Source organism: Aedes albopictus, chromosome 1 (assembly GCF_035046485.1).
Source record: "Aedes albopictus strain Foshan chromosome 1, AalbF5, whole genome shotgun sequence".
Lineage (NCBI taxonomy): Eukaryota > Metazoa > Arthropoda > Insecta > Diptera > Culicidae > Aedes > Aedes albopictus.
In genome coordinates, this window is record NC_085136.1 from 293,470,319 (window position 1) to 293,484,917 (window position 14,599).

Below are 14,599 nucleotides of genomic sequence, written 5' to 3' on the forward strand. Positions count from 1 at the left end.
GTATGTATACTCTCCTATGTGGTAATGATAGTTTAGCAAGAAAGTATCACGTTATATGAATTGCCTACTAAACTACAAATGATTGAAAATTGACCCAATCTCACCCCTTAGAGGGGGTGAGAATGGGTCAACGTATTCGAAATCACCTATCTAAGAATATAAGTTAATTTTATTACTCCTATCTAGTAATCCTACTTAAAACATAATGTAATCATGACGAATAAAAACTTAGGTAATTTTAAAAGATGATTAATCCACCTAAAAGAGCTAATACAACCGAAAAAATGGTTGAAATTTGACAAAATAACGTTTGCATACTATATCACCATTTTTTGCCATCATCATCCTCATTAGGAGTCTCAACCCGCATGAGAGGAGGGGAGATTGCAATGAGGGAGGGGCGCATTGAAAGATTGATTGTAAAAAAAAACATGATAGTTTTAGTATACTGCATAAGAAATGTTTAACCAAATCCTCCGTTATAAACTCTTATGTACATGATCATTGGCCTCTATATTGCTAAAACAAATCACCCCACCTCAAGATAGAGGGTCGTTCAAATATTGTGTTAAGTCTATTTTGTGAGCTTACGATATTGCAGTACACTAAAGATTAGCTGATGATTAGAGGAGCTGTCCAAACGCATGGGTGTATTGTTATAAATGATTTTAGGCACTAAACGTATTAACACACTCGTTTGACACTTCTCGACATATTTTTGGAAGAAAGCGTGCTTTTATGAAGATACGGTGAACATGACACCACTCTAACGGGGACTGGATAACAAGTTGAGTTTTTAGTTAAGGTTATGTGCACTCGATAACTTACTTGACCCAATCTCACCCCCATTCTTAATATTTAGACATAGGGTCGAAAATATTGAGTTTTTAAATAAAAAGAGCAATGACAGCCCGCTTTTTTCATTACATCAACCAGGGAATACCTACAGCTATCCACTTATAAGAAAATTTATGGTTAGGTACTTGTGTTAAACATAACGAAGGAGAATTTTTTTCAAAGTGATTTACAAGTAGTTTCGTCATATAAGTTTAGCCACAAATTTAACAAAAAACGATTATTGCAGAAAATCTTATTCTGCATCATGACGTGTAAAAACATCTCCTCTTTGAAATATTTAATATAAAGTTTTAAATATAAATTAACGATAGTTGATGAGCTATTTCAAATTTTATGTTTCTCTGTTTTGACCCAATCTCACCCCCCAGACCCATTGTCATCCCCATCGACGGTAGTTTAATATATTACACCACCTTGGTTGGAGACGAACCAGCCTCGGGCTGAAAGTCTCCCTAATAAAGGAAAAAAACTCTTGGTCTTATCTCAAATGCCCTGACTGAGAGTCTCAGATACGTTACATGCAGTCTTCCCCCCACGAACTCAACACATGTTCAAGTTCTATACGTTTTCCCATACTTGTGTTAGACATTGAACGCCCGTGTTTGCAAGCGTACTCCGTACCGAAGCATACTCAAGTATAAAACTTGTGTACGTACCGCAGTACAAAACGAAAATCGGACCGAGCGCAAACCGACAACGAAACCCGATGCGGCTTTCGAAATGGTGAACGAGTGGTGCCGAACTGTCAATCGTCGTTCGAGAAAGTTCTTTTTTGCGCGATCGCTGGTTACATGGGGTCCCCCAAGTAACCATTAGCATATATATAAACATCGCCTTTTTGGCCTTATAGGGCTATGATATGGTCAATATAGAGCAGGTTAGGTCGACACTAGCTTGGCATGCAAGGCGAATAATAGTGCCATATGATTACTTGGGCCGATGGGGTTTTAGGGGGGTTATAAAGGCGTTTCAAGAAGTTTCAGAGCATTTTTGGCGGCACTCAGAGAAACGCAGAGGAGGGCATTTTAAGAAAATTCAGAGGGTTTTCGGTAGGTTAGGTAGGAAACGTTAAGGTCCCATTAGACATGACAAATATTTGGCCAAACAAGTCCAACAAATGGCCAACACAACGTGAATCATAGCAACCTTGGATGAATGTCGGGCTTCAATGGCAAATATTTGTCATAACGACAAACAGTCTATTAATGACACCTTTACGCAGGCATTTTCGAGGGTTTCGGAGGGTATCGAGTGCGTTCAGTAGGTCAGCTCCAGGAGCACGTTCTCCTCCATTTGGGAATTTTTTGTCCAATTCGAGTGCGTTACATGGTGTTCATGTGGGTTTTCGGGGGATTTCAGAAAATTTTAGAGGATTTTTAAAGACCCCATCACATCTTTTGAAACGACCCTGAAACATCAGTAATCCCATTGAAGCACCCTTGAAATCCTCATAATCAATTTGTAATACCCCTAAAACCACTTTGGACGCCTTAAATATACCCCAAAAACTCCCAGAAAGCGAGCCTGAAAACCCATTAAAACGCCCCTGTAATGCTAGCAAACGCTCGAAAGGCTCAAAATCGCTAGGAAAATCCTTAAAAAGTTCCTGAAACCCCCAGAAATTTTCTGAAATTACTCTGAAATGCCTCGAAATGACCTTCAAACCACTTGTAACACCCTTTAGAGGCTCCTGTGATGTCGTGAATGCTTGGAACTTTAAACTTGAAACCCTTACCTTACCTTACCGGTCAGGCTAAGGCCGGGGTGGCCTCTGCTGTACATAGTAGCCGCCTCCATTCCACTCGGTCCATGGCTGTTTGTCTCCAGTTCCGCACTCTGCGTAGGGTCCGCAGATCGTCCTCCACTTGGTCGACCCACCTAGCTCGCTGCGCTCCACGTCTTCTTGTACCGGTCGGATGACTCTCGAGAACCATTTTAGTCGGGTTGCTATCCGACATCCTGATGACGTGACCCGCCCAACGTAGCCTCCCAATTTTCGCGGTATGAACGATGGTTGGTTCTCCCAGCAGCTGATGCAGCTCGAGGTTCATTCGCCTTCTCCAAGTCCCGTCTTCCATCTGCACTCCGCCGTAAATGGTTCGTAACACCTTCCGTTCGAAAACTCCAAGGGCGCGTTGGTCCTCTTCACGTAGGGTCCATGTTTTGTGCCCGTAGAGGACGACCGGTCTAATCAACGTTTTGTAGAAGGTTAACTTCGTGTATGGCGAACTTTATTCGATCGTAGAGTTCTGCGGAGTCTAAAGTAGGCACGATTTCCTGCCACAATACGCCTCCGAATTTCTCTGCTGGTGTCGTTGTCGTCGGTCACCAGTGAGCCCAAGTACACGAATTCTTCAACCGCCTCGATTTCATCACCGTCGATATAAATTCGGGATGGCGGGCGCGGTGATTCCTCCCTGGAGCCCTTTGCCATCATGTACTTTGTCTTCGACACATTAATGACTAATCCGATTCGCCTGGCTTCACTCTTTAGTCGGACGTACGTTTCCGCCATCGTCTCAAATTTACGATCTATAATATCAATATCATCGGCGAAACCAAGCAGCTGAACGGACTTCGTGAAAATCGTCCCACTCGTGTTTATCCCCGCTCTTCTTATTACACCCTCCAAAGAAATGTTGAACAGCAAGCACGAAAGACCATCACCTTGCCGTAACCCTCTGCGAGATTCGAAGGGACTCGAGAGTGTCCCTGATACTCGAACTACGCACATCACTCGATCCATCGTCGCCTTGATCAACCGTATCAGTTTATCCGGGAATCCGTATTCGTGCATAATCTGCCATAGCTGTTGCTTGAACTTGAAACCCACTTAATCCTTTTGAACTGCACATGAGTTCCCCGTAACCCCATTAAAATTCCAACAAAACCTGCCAAAACGCCCCAAAAAGCCTCCTCAAATCCCCTGGAACAACCCCCTGCAATGCCCCTGAAGCCTTTTGGAACCCCTTTTTTTAGCTCTCTGGGAGCTTCCTGGAAACTCTCTTAGCTCCACTTCAAATAACCAGGAGCAAGACCTGTTTTCGCGAACTAGATTCCCTCATTAAAGCCCAAACTTAGAATATGCAAAAATTCCCCACTTTGTATGCCTTTTTTTAATTCATGCACAATTTCAATTTATGCAGTCCCATCCATGTACATAAGAAGAGGTTCCAGTGTACTGAGTTTTGAGCAAAGAAGAGTGATGAATGAGGAATGGCCTGTTACTAGTGAGGGATGATCAGGGAATATTAAAGAGTGAAATGTGAGAGATGTGAAGCGGTGAGGAGTAATTTATGTATATTGAACAGTGAAAAATTAGGAGTGGGAAGTGAACAGTGCGGAGCGAAGTGTAAGAAGAGAGAAGTGAGAAGAGGGAAGCAAGGAGTGAACAGTGAAGTGTGAAACGTGAACCAGAAGGGTCCATTCAAATACTACGTAACGCATAGCTTAGCAATTTTAGCAAAAATCGAGTGATTAGGAGCGAGTGAGAAGTAAGCAATACAGAATGAACGTTGAAAAGCGAAGAGTAAGGGAGTGATGAGTATGCATCAGTTAGTATTGAAGGATGCGAATGGGATGTGTGGGAATGGGATATTCGTGACGGAGCGCAAAAAAAGTGAAATCTCCATACAAATTTCTCAACTTTGGATTTCCAGAACCCAACAAACCAACAATTATTTTTCCTCATTTGAAAGAACTACTCTTTATCTTTCGAGATCTAGCTTTGACTGTCTTTATAAATCGGAAATAAAAAATATGCGATAGATAAAACTTTTTCATGTTTTACGGTTTTTGTCCACTTTTTGTTTGTCTTGTTGTAGTAAATCCCACAGGCAACATAAACAAAAGTTTATTTACACACATACAAGTACAAGTGATGGCTGAATTATGGAAACAGTTTACATCAAAAAAACAAAGTCTGAACAGATGAAGAAAATATGCAAACCTGTTACTGCTCAACAGCACAATTGTGCTGGTTCGTCACGAAAGGGATATAGTTAAGAGTGACTTGTGAGAGTGAGAAGTGAGAAGTGACGAGTGAAAATAGAGTGAGAAGTGAGTGGTGAGGAGTGAGCTGTTAGAATTGAGAAGCGGTAATAAATAAAATTGAGAATTGAGTGAGAAGTGAAATTCTGCTGTTTCTTGCTGAAATTCAGCAAACTTTGCTAAAAGTTCAGCAAAAAAAATTGCTGGACCCTTCAGCTCGGCAAAATTTAGCAAAATATTGCTGGAAGCGTTTGGTGTGTAGTTATATTATTATCGGACACTTGCCCGTAGAGCAGGCTCGTGCGCAGAAGTGGCGCCAAGGGGGGGTTCCCAATTTCGGCAAAAGGCGGAGGGGTGCCTAGTGTATGGAGCGTCGGTAAGGGGGGGGGGGTTAACAACCATACCCCCCCCCCCCCCTTGTGTACGGGCTTGCCGTAGAGAATGAAATAGAAATCAAACGTATACACTTAAGTTTTTACACAGATTTCTACGCGTTTTTATGCGGTTCATGCGCATTCTGTGTTGTTTAAGTTACAATAAATTGGAGAAAACAACAACAAAAACACAGTTACCCTATATGTTTTACTCAAACAGCATCAAATTAGGCAAGAATTCATCATACCCACATTCTTTGCACCATTTTATTGCAGAAACGAAGAATTCGCCTTCTCATAATACACACAATTAAGCTCATTACTACAATTCTAGAACTACACCAAACATGTCCTATTGTGGCAAGTTCCGGACGAGAAGTCAAACAATTGACTGGGATTAGCCACTTTCTTCCCCCCAAGTGAGACACGGCCCAAACTGCACTGTCAACTATCAGCGTTACGATCTCCAAAACAGGATCGACCGTTGCGAGACGCCGAAGGTGTTGGTCAGGCTTCTTACCTCGAAATCTCGTGTAGTGCTCTGAAAGCGCCAGTTGACTCCGCGACTAGAGCAATAATTTTCGCTGAACGCTAAACTGAGCCTAATGATCTTTGAGACACACGATCAATACGTTTTGTCGAGTTTGTCGAGTGAGTCGAGTGAGTGTTCTAAGCCAGATAAAAACCTACAACTACAACAGGAAACACGACATCCCTAATAGCACACATGCTCTATGCAACACTTGTACCAGGCCCGTGCACAGAAATGGCGACAAGGGAGAGGTTTTTCCTATTTTTGGCAAAGGGCAGAGGGGTGCCTATTGTATGGAACAATAGCAATGGGAGGGGTTCAACCCCCAAAACCCCTCCCTTGTGCACGGGCTTGACTTGTATGACTGAATTTTGCTATATAGGAATTGGATATGCATTCCTGCATGTATGCTTTTGGGGATACGTTGCAGATTCAGGCCATCGTCAACATCTGACTCTGGGGAAATGTATCTGGTGTCGAAAGCTCTACAGACTGCATATCGAGAGGAATTCTACTGGAAGACACCACAGGCAGTTGTTTCTGCTAACAAAAACGATGCAAAGTGTTTGGAGCGTGTTCAAGATCAAGCGGCCAAAATTGCAACAAGGTGTTGGAAAATAAGGTGAGGTTGAAAGATACGTACTGTTGTAGAAATCGTAGCTTGTCGTGTGTCGAGTTCAACTAAAAATGCATGTCAATTTTCTTCTTGTACCGATATGTTTATCTGACTACTAACTGGTTACGATTGATACACGCCATATGAACTGTGCGATAGCCTAAGGGAGGATAGGGGACCCGAGATGGGGGAATTTCCCTAAATGGAACAATATTTTCTTTTGCAGATTTGACCTTTGGTTCCTCTAGAGGCTCTGCTATTGATCGTGTACAAGTTACCATTCACGATGGTGGCGGTCTACGGATATGTAACATGAATCATGCTCGATTAGGGCTTTTATATACCTTGAGTGTTCGAGAAACGCGTACAGAGCACCTACATTACTATCAGTTGTGTCTTATGCAGACCATGTAATGGATGGCTACTAAAGAGTACAAACATCAAACAGAGAACTCACCTTAACTTCCTATGTCGCTTAACCGATATGATGACGAGCAGGTTTCCGAAAATGGCCGCCACGATGATGAACATCATGATCGATGCCTTCAGCACCAGCAGTAGCACGTCCAGCCATTCGCCACTGGCTGCAGCTGCGGCCGCACCACAGCAGTCATCCATAACTCCTTCCGTTCCGACGACGGTCGTCATATCCAACGAAGTCGGCGAACTGGTACTGTAACCCTGGAAGATTACGTGATTCCCCGTTGGGTCACCCGGTCCACCAGAATCCCCCGCGTGTCCCGAAACCCCACTCGCTCCGACCCCGAAAAGGGTCGAAGACCCGGCCGCTTTAGCCGCCGCCGATGCCAGTGCCGAACCGTTGCCATTGAAGAACAGCGAAGCACCACCGGTCGAGTTACTGCCGAAGGAAGCCAGGCCCTCCTGGCTGCCGTGTGCCCCTCCCGAACTACTACTACTGCTGCTGCTACTGCCACTGGCCAGTGCGAAGGTAGAGGAAACTGCTGCCGCCGCCGCTGAGTACATGTATTTCGGTAGGTCATCATTGGAAGGATTCATCATACAATGGGCGCGCGCACTGTGATCGGATGCGCCTCTTCTCGTTCGCTTGCACGCACAACCTGCCGGGAGCAGGAAGGACCTGCGTTGCCGACCACCAGTACGTTGAACACTCTAATTAGAACCGAACTCGCTAATTAATGGACGAACACCACATTGGAAACATACACACACGTACGCACGCACGCACGCGGACGTGGTTAACTTATTTTCTACCAAATATTCACAACCACGACTTTTCGACTTTTGCTTCACTTTTGCTCTATTTTGCTGTTTTGGCGTAGGCTAATATTTAAACGCATTCGGCGCATATTATTGCTAACGAGTATACACGGAGCGAGCGATGTCACGGTGGACACCCAGCTGATGGGGTATCGAGGTTGGAACACTAGCGAATTGCAACATTAATTACATTTCTGGCGCAGTTTGAAACACCTTCTTGTGCACAGTAATTCCATGTTCGTAATTTGGCTGAAATTTATCGTTCATTTGAAGTGCTGCTGATACTAAAAGGAAATGTCGTTTGTCAATGAGAATGATATCTGTCATCATCCCTGTTTTACTGACTCATAGAGCCCATAAGGCTGACACAAATTTCGATTTTCCCTCATGTCACCGCCCCCCTCGGAATTTTTTTGTCTGAATTCGACATTTTGAGGGGGGACGCATATAAATTATTTAAGAAATTTTAAAGTGAAATTAGAGTCGTCGAGAAAATTCCTGACAAATCCGATGAGTTTAACGATTTTGCCTAATTGTTTGGGTAATTTTTGATGAAATACATTTATTATTTATCGTCCCCCCCCCCCCTTGACGAGTCAACAAGCAAAGTGACAAAAAAAGAAAATGAGATTTGTTCCGGCCTAAATTTAATTTATAATCTTTGACAGAGTGTATAAAGTATAACGAATTCTCTATAACTACCCGTTGGGGCCACAGGGGTCATACATGACTCGACGATGAATATATTGTACCATTTAATTCCGCCCTCTTTTGCTTTATCCTTTGACAGATACGCATATTTCAACTACCACTTGTAATCTTCCTCAGTGTCAGCTATTTTCATTCATTTTTTCTTTTATTTCCAAGAAATCCTTATGGCATTCATCCAGCTGTTGCTTCAGGGATTCCTACATAAATGACTTCTGGTTACAGAAGTTCCTTCAGAGATTCAACCTCGAGTTTTTTTTTCTTTTATTGCTTCGGAATATCCTAGTTTGCTTCGGGAGTGCCTTCTGACATCGATACAGCAGCTTTTTCTAGGATTCCTCAAAGAATAGCTTCTGAGAATGATCCAAAAGCTCCTTCAAGGATTCTACCGGGAGTTCCTTCGAGAGACCTGCCTTCTAAGATTCACCCAAGAACTCCTTTTGAGTTTTTTTTTTCTTTCCTTTCCTTTCGAGATTCTTTAAGGAGCTTCTTTTGGGACTCTTCAAGGAAAATTATTTGTGAATTGCTTTGCAATTGCTTTTGCTGCTGAAAATTCTGTCGGTATTTCATTTCTCTCGAAAATTCTTTTATAAACTCTTCCAATAAATCTTCTGGAATTTGGGATTTCTCAAAAGAATATCTGATGCACTGCCCATATTAGCATAGTCGATGTAAGCGGCACCGTACATTTCAATATGCTTTTGGAATTTTAACAATGAATAAACATAAATTTCAAGATTTTTACCACGTTGACATCTAACTAAGTGTTAGATCTAATGATCAATTGAATAACATTGGTCACAAATATGCACACGCGTTAAATATTAGCTTTTGAACGGTGGTGTTACCGCAACCACTGTGCGGTGTAAAAGATAGTCAGATGTGTGAAGCAACCGGCTCATCTCTACGCACCGATACACTTTATGCCGATTGACTGCGGGTGAAATTGACACACACGTATTGTACATATTCAGTCAATTATCAGTCAGTATGAATTTGTGGAGTACGTAGTAAGTACTTCTAGTAGTGAAATACTCTGCAGTATAGAGTTTAAATAGCAGTGAATTGTAGCGCAGGTGTAAATAAGTAAGAGTATACAGAAATGTAAGTAAATCTAATAATGTTTGTATGTAAAATGTACTATTAATAAAATATTCTTGCAGCTTTAAAGTTGCACAGTTTGGCAACTAAAAGACTGTGTTTTCCTCCTACCTTGCGCTAACAGGTGGCATTGTCAGTGGTGGTTACATCGACTATGCGAATATGGGCAGTGCAATTTCCAAAGATTTACACTCCCTCTGTAAATCTGAATAAATGTTCAGAGAAATTTAAAAAAAAACGACCGAGAGAATTACCAAAAATAATCTTTGAGATTATTTAAGATGCTTCTTCTAGTATTGATCCGGATGATATTTCTTGGAGTCCTCCAGGAGATACTCTATAGTGTACACGGATTCCTGTCCTATAGTCCCTTTCAGTGAGCCTAGTGGTTAAGGCTATGGATCGCCAATCTGGAGACGGTGGGTTCGATTCCCGTTCAAGTCGGGAAAATTTTCTGGGCATAGAGTATCATTGTATTAGCCCCACAATATACAAATTCATGCAATGGTAGGCAAAAAAGCCCTTCAAATAACTGTGGAAGTGCTCGAAGAACGCTAAGTTGAAGTGACGCCAAGTCCCAGTGGGGACGTAGAGCCATTATGAAGAAAAAGAAGTCCTTTCTGGGATTTCTTAAAAAAAAAAAGTTCTACGATTATTCCAAGAGCTCTTTCTAGGATTCTTCTAGAAGTTCTTTCTGGAATTCATCTAAAAGTTTTTTTTTCAGGAATTTCAGAATTTTGACGCCCTTTTCCGAGATTCCTCCAAGAGCTTCTTTCGTGATTTCTTGGGGAACTGCTTCCGGGCTTTCTCTAGGAACTCTTTTAGGGATTAATCCAAGAATTCCTTTCAAAATTCTTCTAGGAACTCCTTTCGAGATAACACCAGGAATTCTTTCTAGAATTTCTCCAGGAGTTCCTTGAGAATGTCCAGAAAATCTTCTTAAATCTTCAGTTCTTTCACGCATTCCTAAAGGGATTTTTTTAATTTTTTTAAGAATGAAATTTAATGAATTCTGTATGAAATTTTTTCATACCCAAGAAATTATTAGGTTGGAAATATGTCAGCCAAGGGCTAAAAGTCTCTTAAATAAAGACAAATCAATCAACCAATTGGAAATATCTTCAGCAATTCCTGGAAATAATTATTTGTAATTTATCTGGCCATACTTTTGAGATTTATTATGATAACTTTTTCAAGAACTTGATCATAATTTTTTCAACATTCATTCAGGCATTCCTTCGAAAATTTGATAAATCTCTTCCATGCTTTCCTTTGGCAATTTATTTGAAAATTCCTGTTGCGGGGGCAGAAGGGGAATTCTCACCGGGTTCTTAGCAGCGTAGACGCGATCTATGCGTTCAGTGCAACTTTAAACTGCAAAATAGGGTTTTTATTAATTTAACAAATAATCAGTAGAAATACAAATTCATACACTTTCGGTGTTCTTCGTTAGAAATAAATCCGCCTTTACCAGCGCAACAAAATACACAAATCCATTAGAGCGCTGTAATAGAAATTGATATCGTTTAGTGGGCACATTGGCACCAGGTTAAATTCTAATCTAAAGAAACTTGTCCTGAATAAATAAAGTATAAATCGCTCGTTTGAACTAATTCTTCTCTTCTAGATCACATTATCACTCACATTTGCACCAAGTGGGGTTTTTAACATCATTAGAAAACTAATTTAGAATAATCAATCCAATAAATGTTTGGCTTTAACAAATTTAACCCGTCCGGGTCATTCCGTCTACATTTCGTTTCTGCCTATTGTTCATCAAACATCTTTCTCTCTAGACTTCGTTCGCTTGTCCAAATTGTCTCTTTCGCCATATAAAGAGGCAGTGTGGCCAGGGGCCCATATAGCCGAGGCGGTAAACGCACGGGTATTCAGCATGACCATGCTGAGGGTGACGGGTTCGATTCCCGGTCGGTCCAGGATCTTTTCGTAAAGGAAATTTCCTTGACTTCCTTGGGCATAGAGTATCTTCGTGCCTGCCACACGATATACACATGCAAAATGGTCATTGGCAGAGGAAGCTCTCAGTTAATAACTGTGGAAGTGCTCATAGAACACTAAGCTGAGAAGCAGGCTTTGTCCCAGTGAGGACGTTACGCCAAGGAAGGAGGAAGGAGGTGTGGCCAGCGGCAACAATTCCTTAAGTAATACTTTTAAGATTTCATCCTGCATTTTTTTTTAATTTCTTTCTGCGATTCCGCCGAAAAATAAAAATGAGGATTTCTTCAGCAACTATTTTGGACACCTCTATGGAAATTCCTTTGGGAATTTCTTTCGCAAATCACCTTTGATTTTTTAAATTCCTTCGGTATTTCCTTAGAGATTGACATAGACACTTTCTATTAAAACGTTTTCAAAAATTCTTCTGATAATCTGAGAATTCTCCAATTTATATTTTATGAATTTTTCAAAGAATAATACACGGAATTTCAATAAGAATAACAGGAGAAAATAACAAGAGAATTTTAGGAGAAAATTTCAAAAAATGCCACAGAAGTTTACGAGTTGTCTAAAAAAAGTTTCAAAGGAATTATTGAATAAGTCACGAAAGAGATTGCCGGCAAAGCTGCTATTCTAATTGCTCAAAGAAATGGCGTATAAATTTCTTGAATCATTCTCGAAACAATTATCGCAAGAATTTACAATAGAAATACCGTATGCATTAAAAAAAAGCAAATTCCCAAAATCAGTTTTCAACTAAAATACCGTCGCCAAAATATTGGCCGTACAAATTTCCAAAGAAAATACCGAAGTATTTTTCTTCCAAATTGTAGAAGAAAATCCAGAAAAGGAATTGTTGGAAGAAATTTCAGGAGTTGCCGAAAGAATTTTCAGAAAGATACCGAAATAAATTTCGAGAAACGAAGTACCAAAGGCAAAAAACAAAAGAGTTTTTTTTAATAATTGAGTGGGTAAGAAGCAAAGGGGTGTAAGTGTCAAAAACCGTCAAAAAACGAGTAAATGAGGTTTAAATTTTGTTTTATCAATTTTACCAATTTTACCAATTTTCTCTGATTTATTGATTTTTTCTAATCATCGTAGAAACAATCTTAAAAAAGTTCTTAAAAGCTTGAATTCTGAAGAATTTTATAATATGCTCAGCTCAAAATGAACAAAATGGTCACTTACACCCCTTTGATTCTGTGCCCCTCAATCACTTAGTTAATTCTCAAAGAAAATGCTGAAGCAGTTGCCTTATCAATTCTCGTAGCAATTGTAAAAGAAATTTCAAGAAGAGTATCAACGAAGTTTCCACATAAAATCAGACCAAAGTTATATTATAAATTCTCAAAAGCACTGCTGAAGTATTGTACAAAGAAACTGAAGTATATTTCCTTCATCAAATTTACGATAAAGTTGTCATAGTTTAAGAAATTCTTAAAAAAAAAAAGGTTTTGAGAGGATTTCAAAGAAAGATCTGAGAAAAAAAAGGAAAAAAGGAAAGGAAAAGGAACTACTAAATCTATTTTCAAAATATTGTTAAAATAGTTTCCAAAGGATTTCCAAAAGAATTTAAAACACGAAATGAAAAAAAATGGAAATGAACTGATTGAAAATATTCTAAACAAATTGCCGAAGAAATTTCTAGATTAATTGTCGAGGGACCTCTCAAACAAATTTCCGAAAATATTCTTAAATTAATTGCTGGATGATTTTCCAAAGCAATGATCGAAGAATAACAGTGGTGTCATCGAAGATAATCAAAGTTATTCAATGAGTGATCAACTCTTGAGATCATTTTTTGACTACCAGTATGAGCGCCTTCGAAAATGTAAGAAAAACCTGTGCATTTTATTTTTCATTTATTTGTGCACTTTCAAACATGTTTTTTTTTTTCTTTATCATCGAGGCTGGTTCATCTCCGTTTCAGACATATTTGAAAACAGCTTACAGGTGAAATAAGGAATTGTTTCCGCCATTCTGAATATCAGAAAATCGTCATGGTGTTTTTTTTCGGAAAATTCTCTTTCTGAATATAAGAAACCGTCTTCGATTTTTCTGGCGACCTCATATGTAGAAAAATGTTACATTTATGTGTTTTTTTAATGTTTCTGTGACCTCATTTCATTTATTTATTTAGTTAACATCAAATTTATGATAATACTGAAGCAACTATTTGCCGCCATAATACTCGATTTGCAGCTGCAGCTCTCCAACGTCGGATTTCTGTGATCTCTCTCGTGCAAAAAACTCTGATATGTTGGGTTTTCTAGCCTCAATCCCTCCAAATAAAGGGAAATTTCAGGGATTATTTCAGAAACTCGTCTAAGTATTTCTACATAAATTTCTTCAAGTATTATCCCACAAATTCGTCCTGAAATTCAATCACGAATCAATCACTGATGCACTCGGTAAGTTTTTTCAGAATTTTTTTTTGGTTTTGTACAGAGATTAATGCGCTATTCCTCCAGGAAATTCAGGAAATTATCGAAGGCCCCAATTGAAAACCATGCATGGATATCTTTAAGAATTCATCAAAAAAAACCTCATGGTATTTAGACAGGAATTGATGAGGCGATTCCTTCATTAACTCTTCAATTGATTTTTAAGAAATTCTTCAAGGATACCTTCAGAGATTTCTTGGAAGATTACTTTGAGAATTCTTGAATTTATTCCTTCAGAAAATTCTTGGATTCTTTTAGACTTTCCGCTTAAGATTTTCCTGATTACTCCAGAAAGTGATTTTTAAACTTTTGTATAAAATCTTCTCTGGATTTCTTACGATATTTTTCTATGGATTTCTTTCTAAAATCCATCAGTGATTCCTTTCGAATCATCTTCCACAGATTTCTTTTGAAATACCGTAAGGAACATCTCACAAAGGTTTCTTCAAAATATTCTCTGGAATATCCGTTAGAAAATCCTCCAGAAATTTCTTCAGAAATTCTTCTAGGAAAGCTTTTATGGGTTTCCTTCATAGTTTTTTTTTAATAAAACCTGCCTAGATTTGTTTCAGGAAACCATCCACGGATATGCCTTCAGAATTTTTTAGGAAAATCAAAATCTCCCCTACAAATTTCTCCAAGGACTTCTTCCACAGACTCCTTCAGTTCAGGAATTCTTTCAAAGTTTCTTTCAGAACTCTCTAGTAATTCTTCTAGAAATCTAAACATTTTTTTAAAAGTATGTCCAAGGAAATACACTGTGAATTTCTAAATCCAT

At 39.6% G+C, this 14,599-nt stretch overlaps 1 protein-coding gene across 4 annotated transcripts in view; it reads right to left on the reverse strand.

Moving 5' to 3' along the window:
* Window positions 1-14,599, reverse strand: part of LOC115255941 (octopamine receptor beta-2R) — a 430,285-nt gene that overhangs the window by 32,045 nt on the left and 383,641 nt on the right. For 2 of the 4 annotated variants that reach the window (XR_009996558.1, XM_062847012.1), the window contains exon 2: window positions 6,828-7,893. Coding sequence is in view for 3 of the 4 variants with exons in the window: in XM_062847012.1 (XP_062702996.1) it covers window positions 6,828-7,390 (563 nt within the window). In the remaining variant the exon portion in view is untranslated. The remainder of the gene's footprint in view (window positions 1-6,827; window positions 7,894-14,599) is intronic. The other 2 variants (XM_062847013.1, XM_062847014.1) reach the window with 1 other exon arrangement.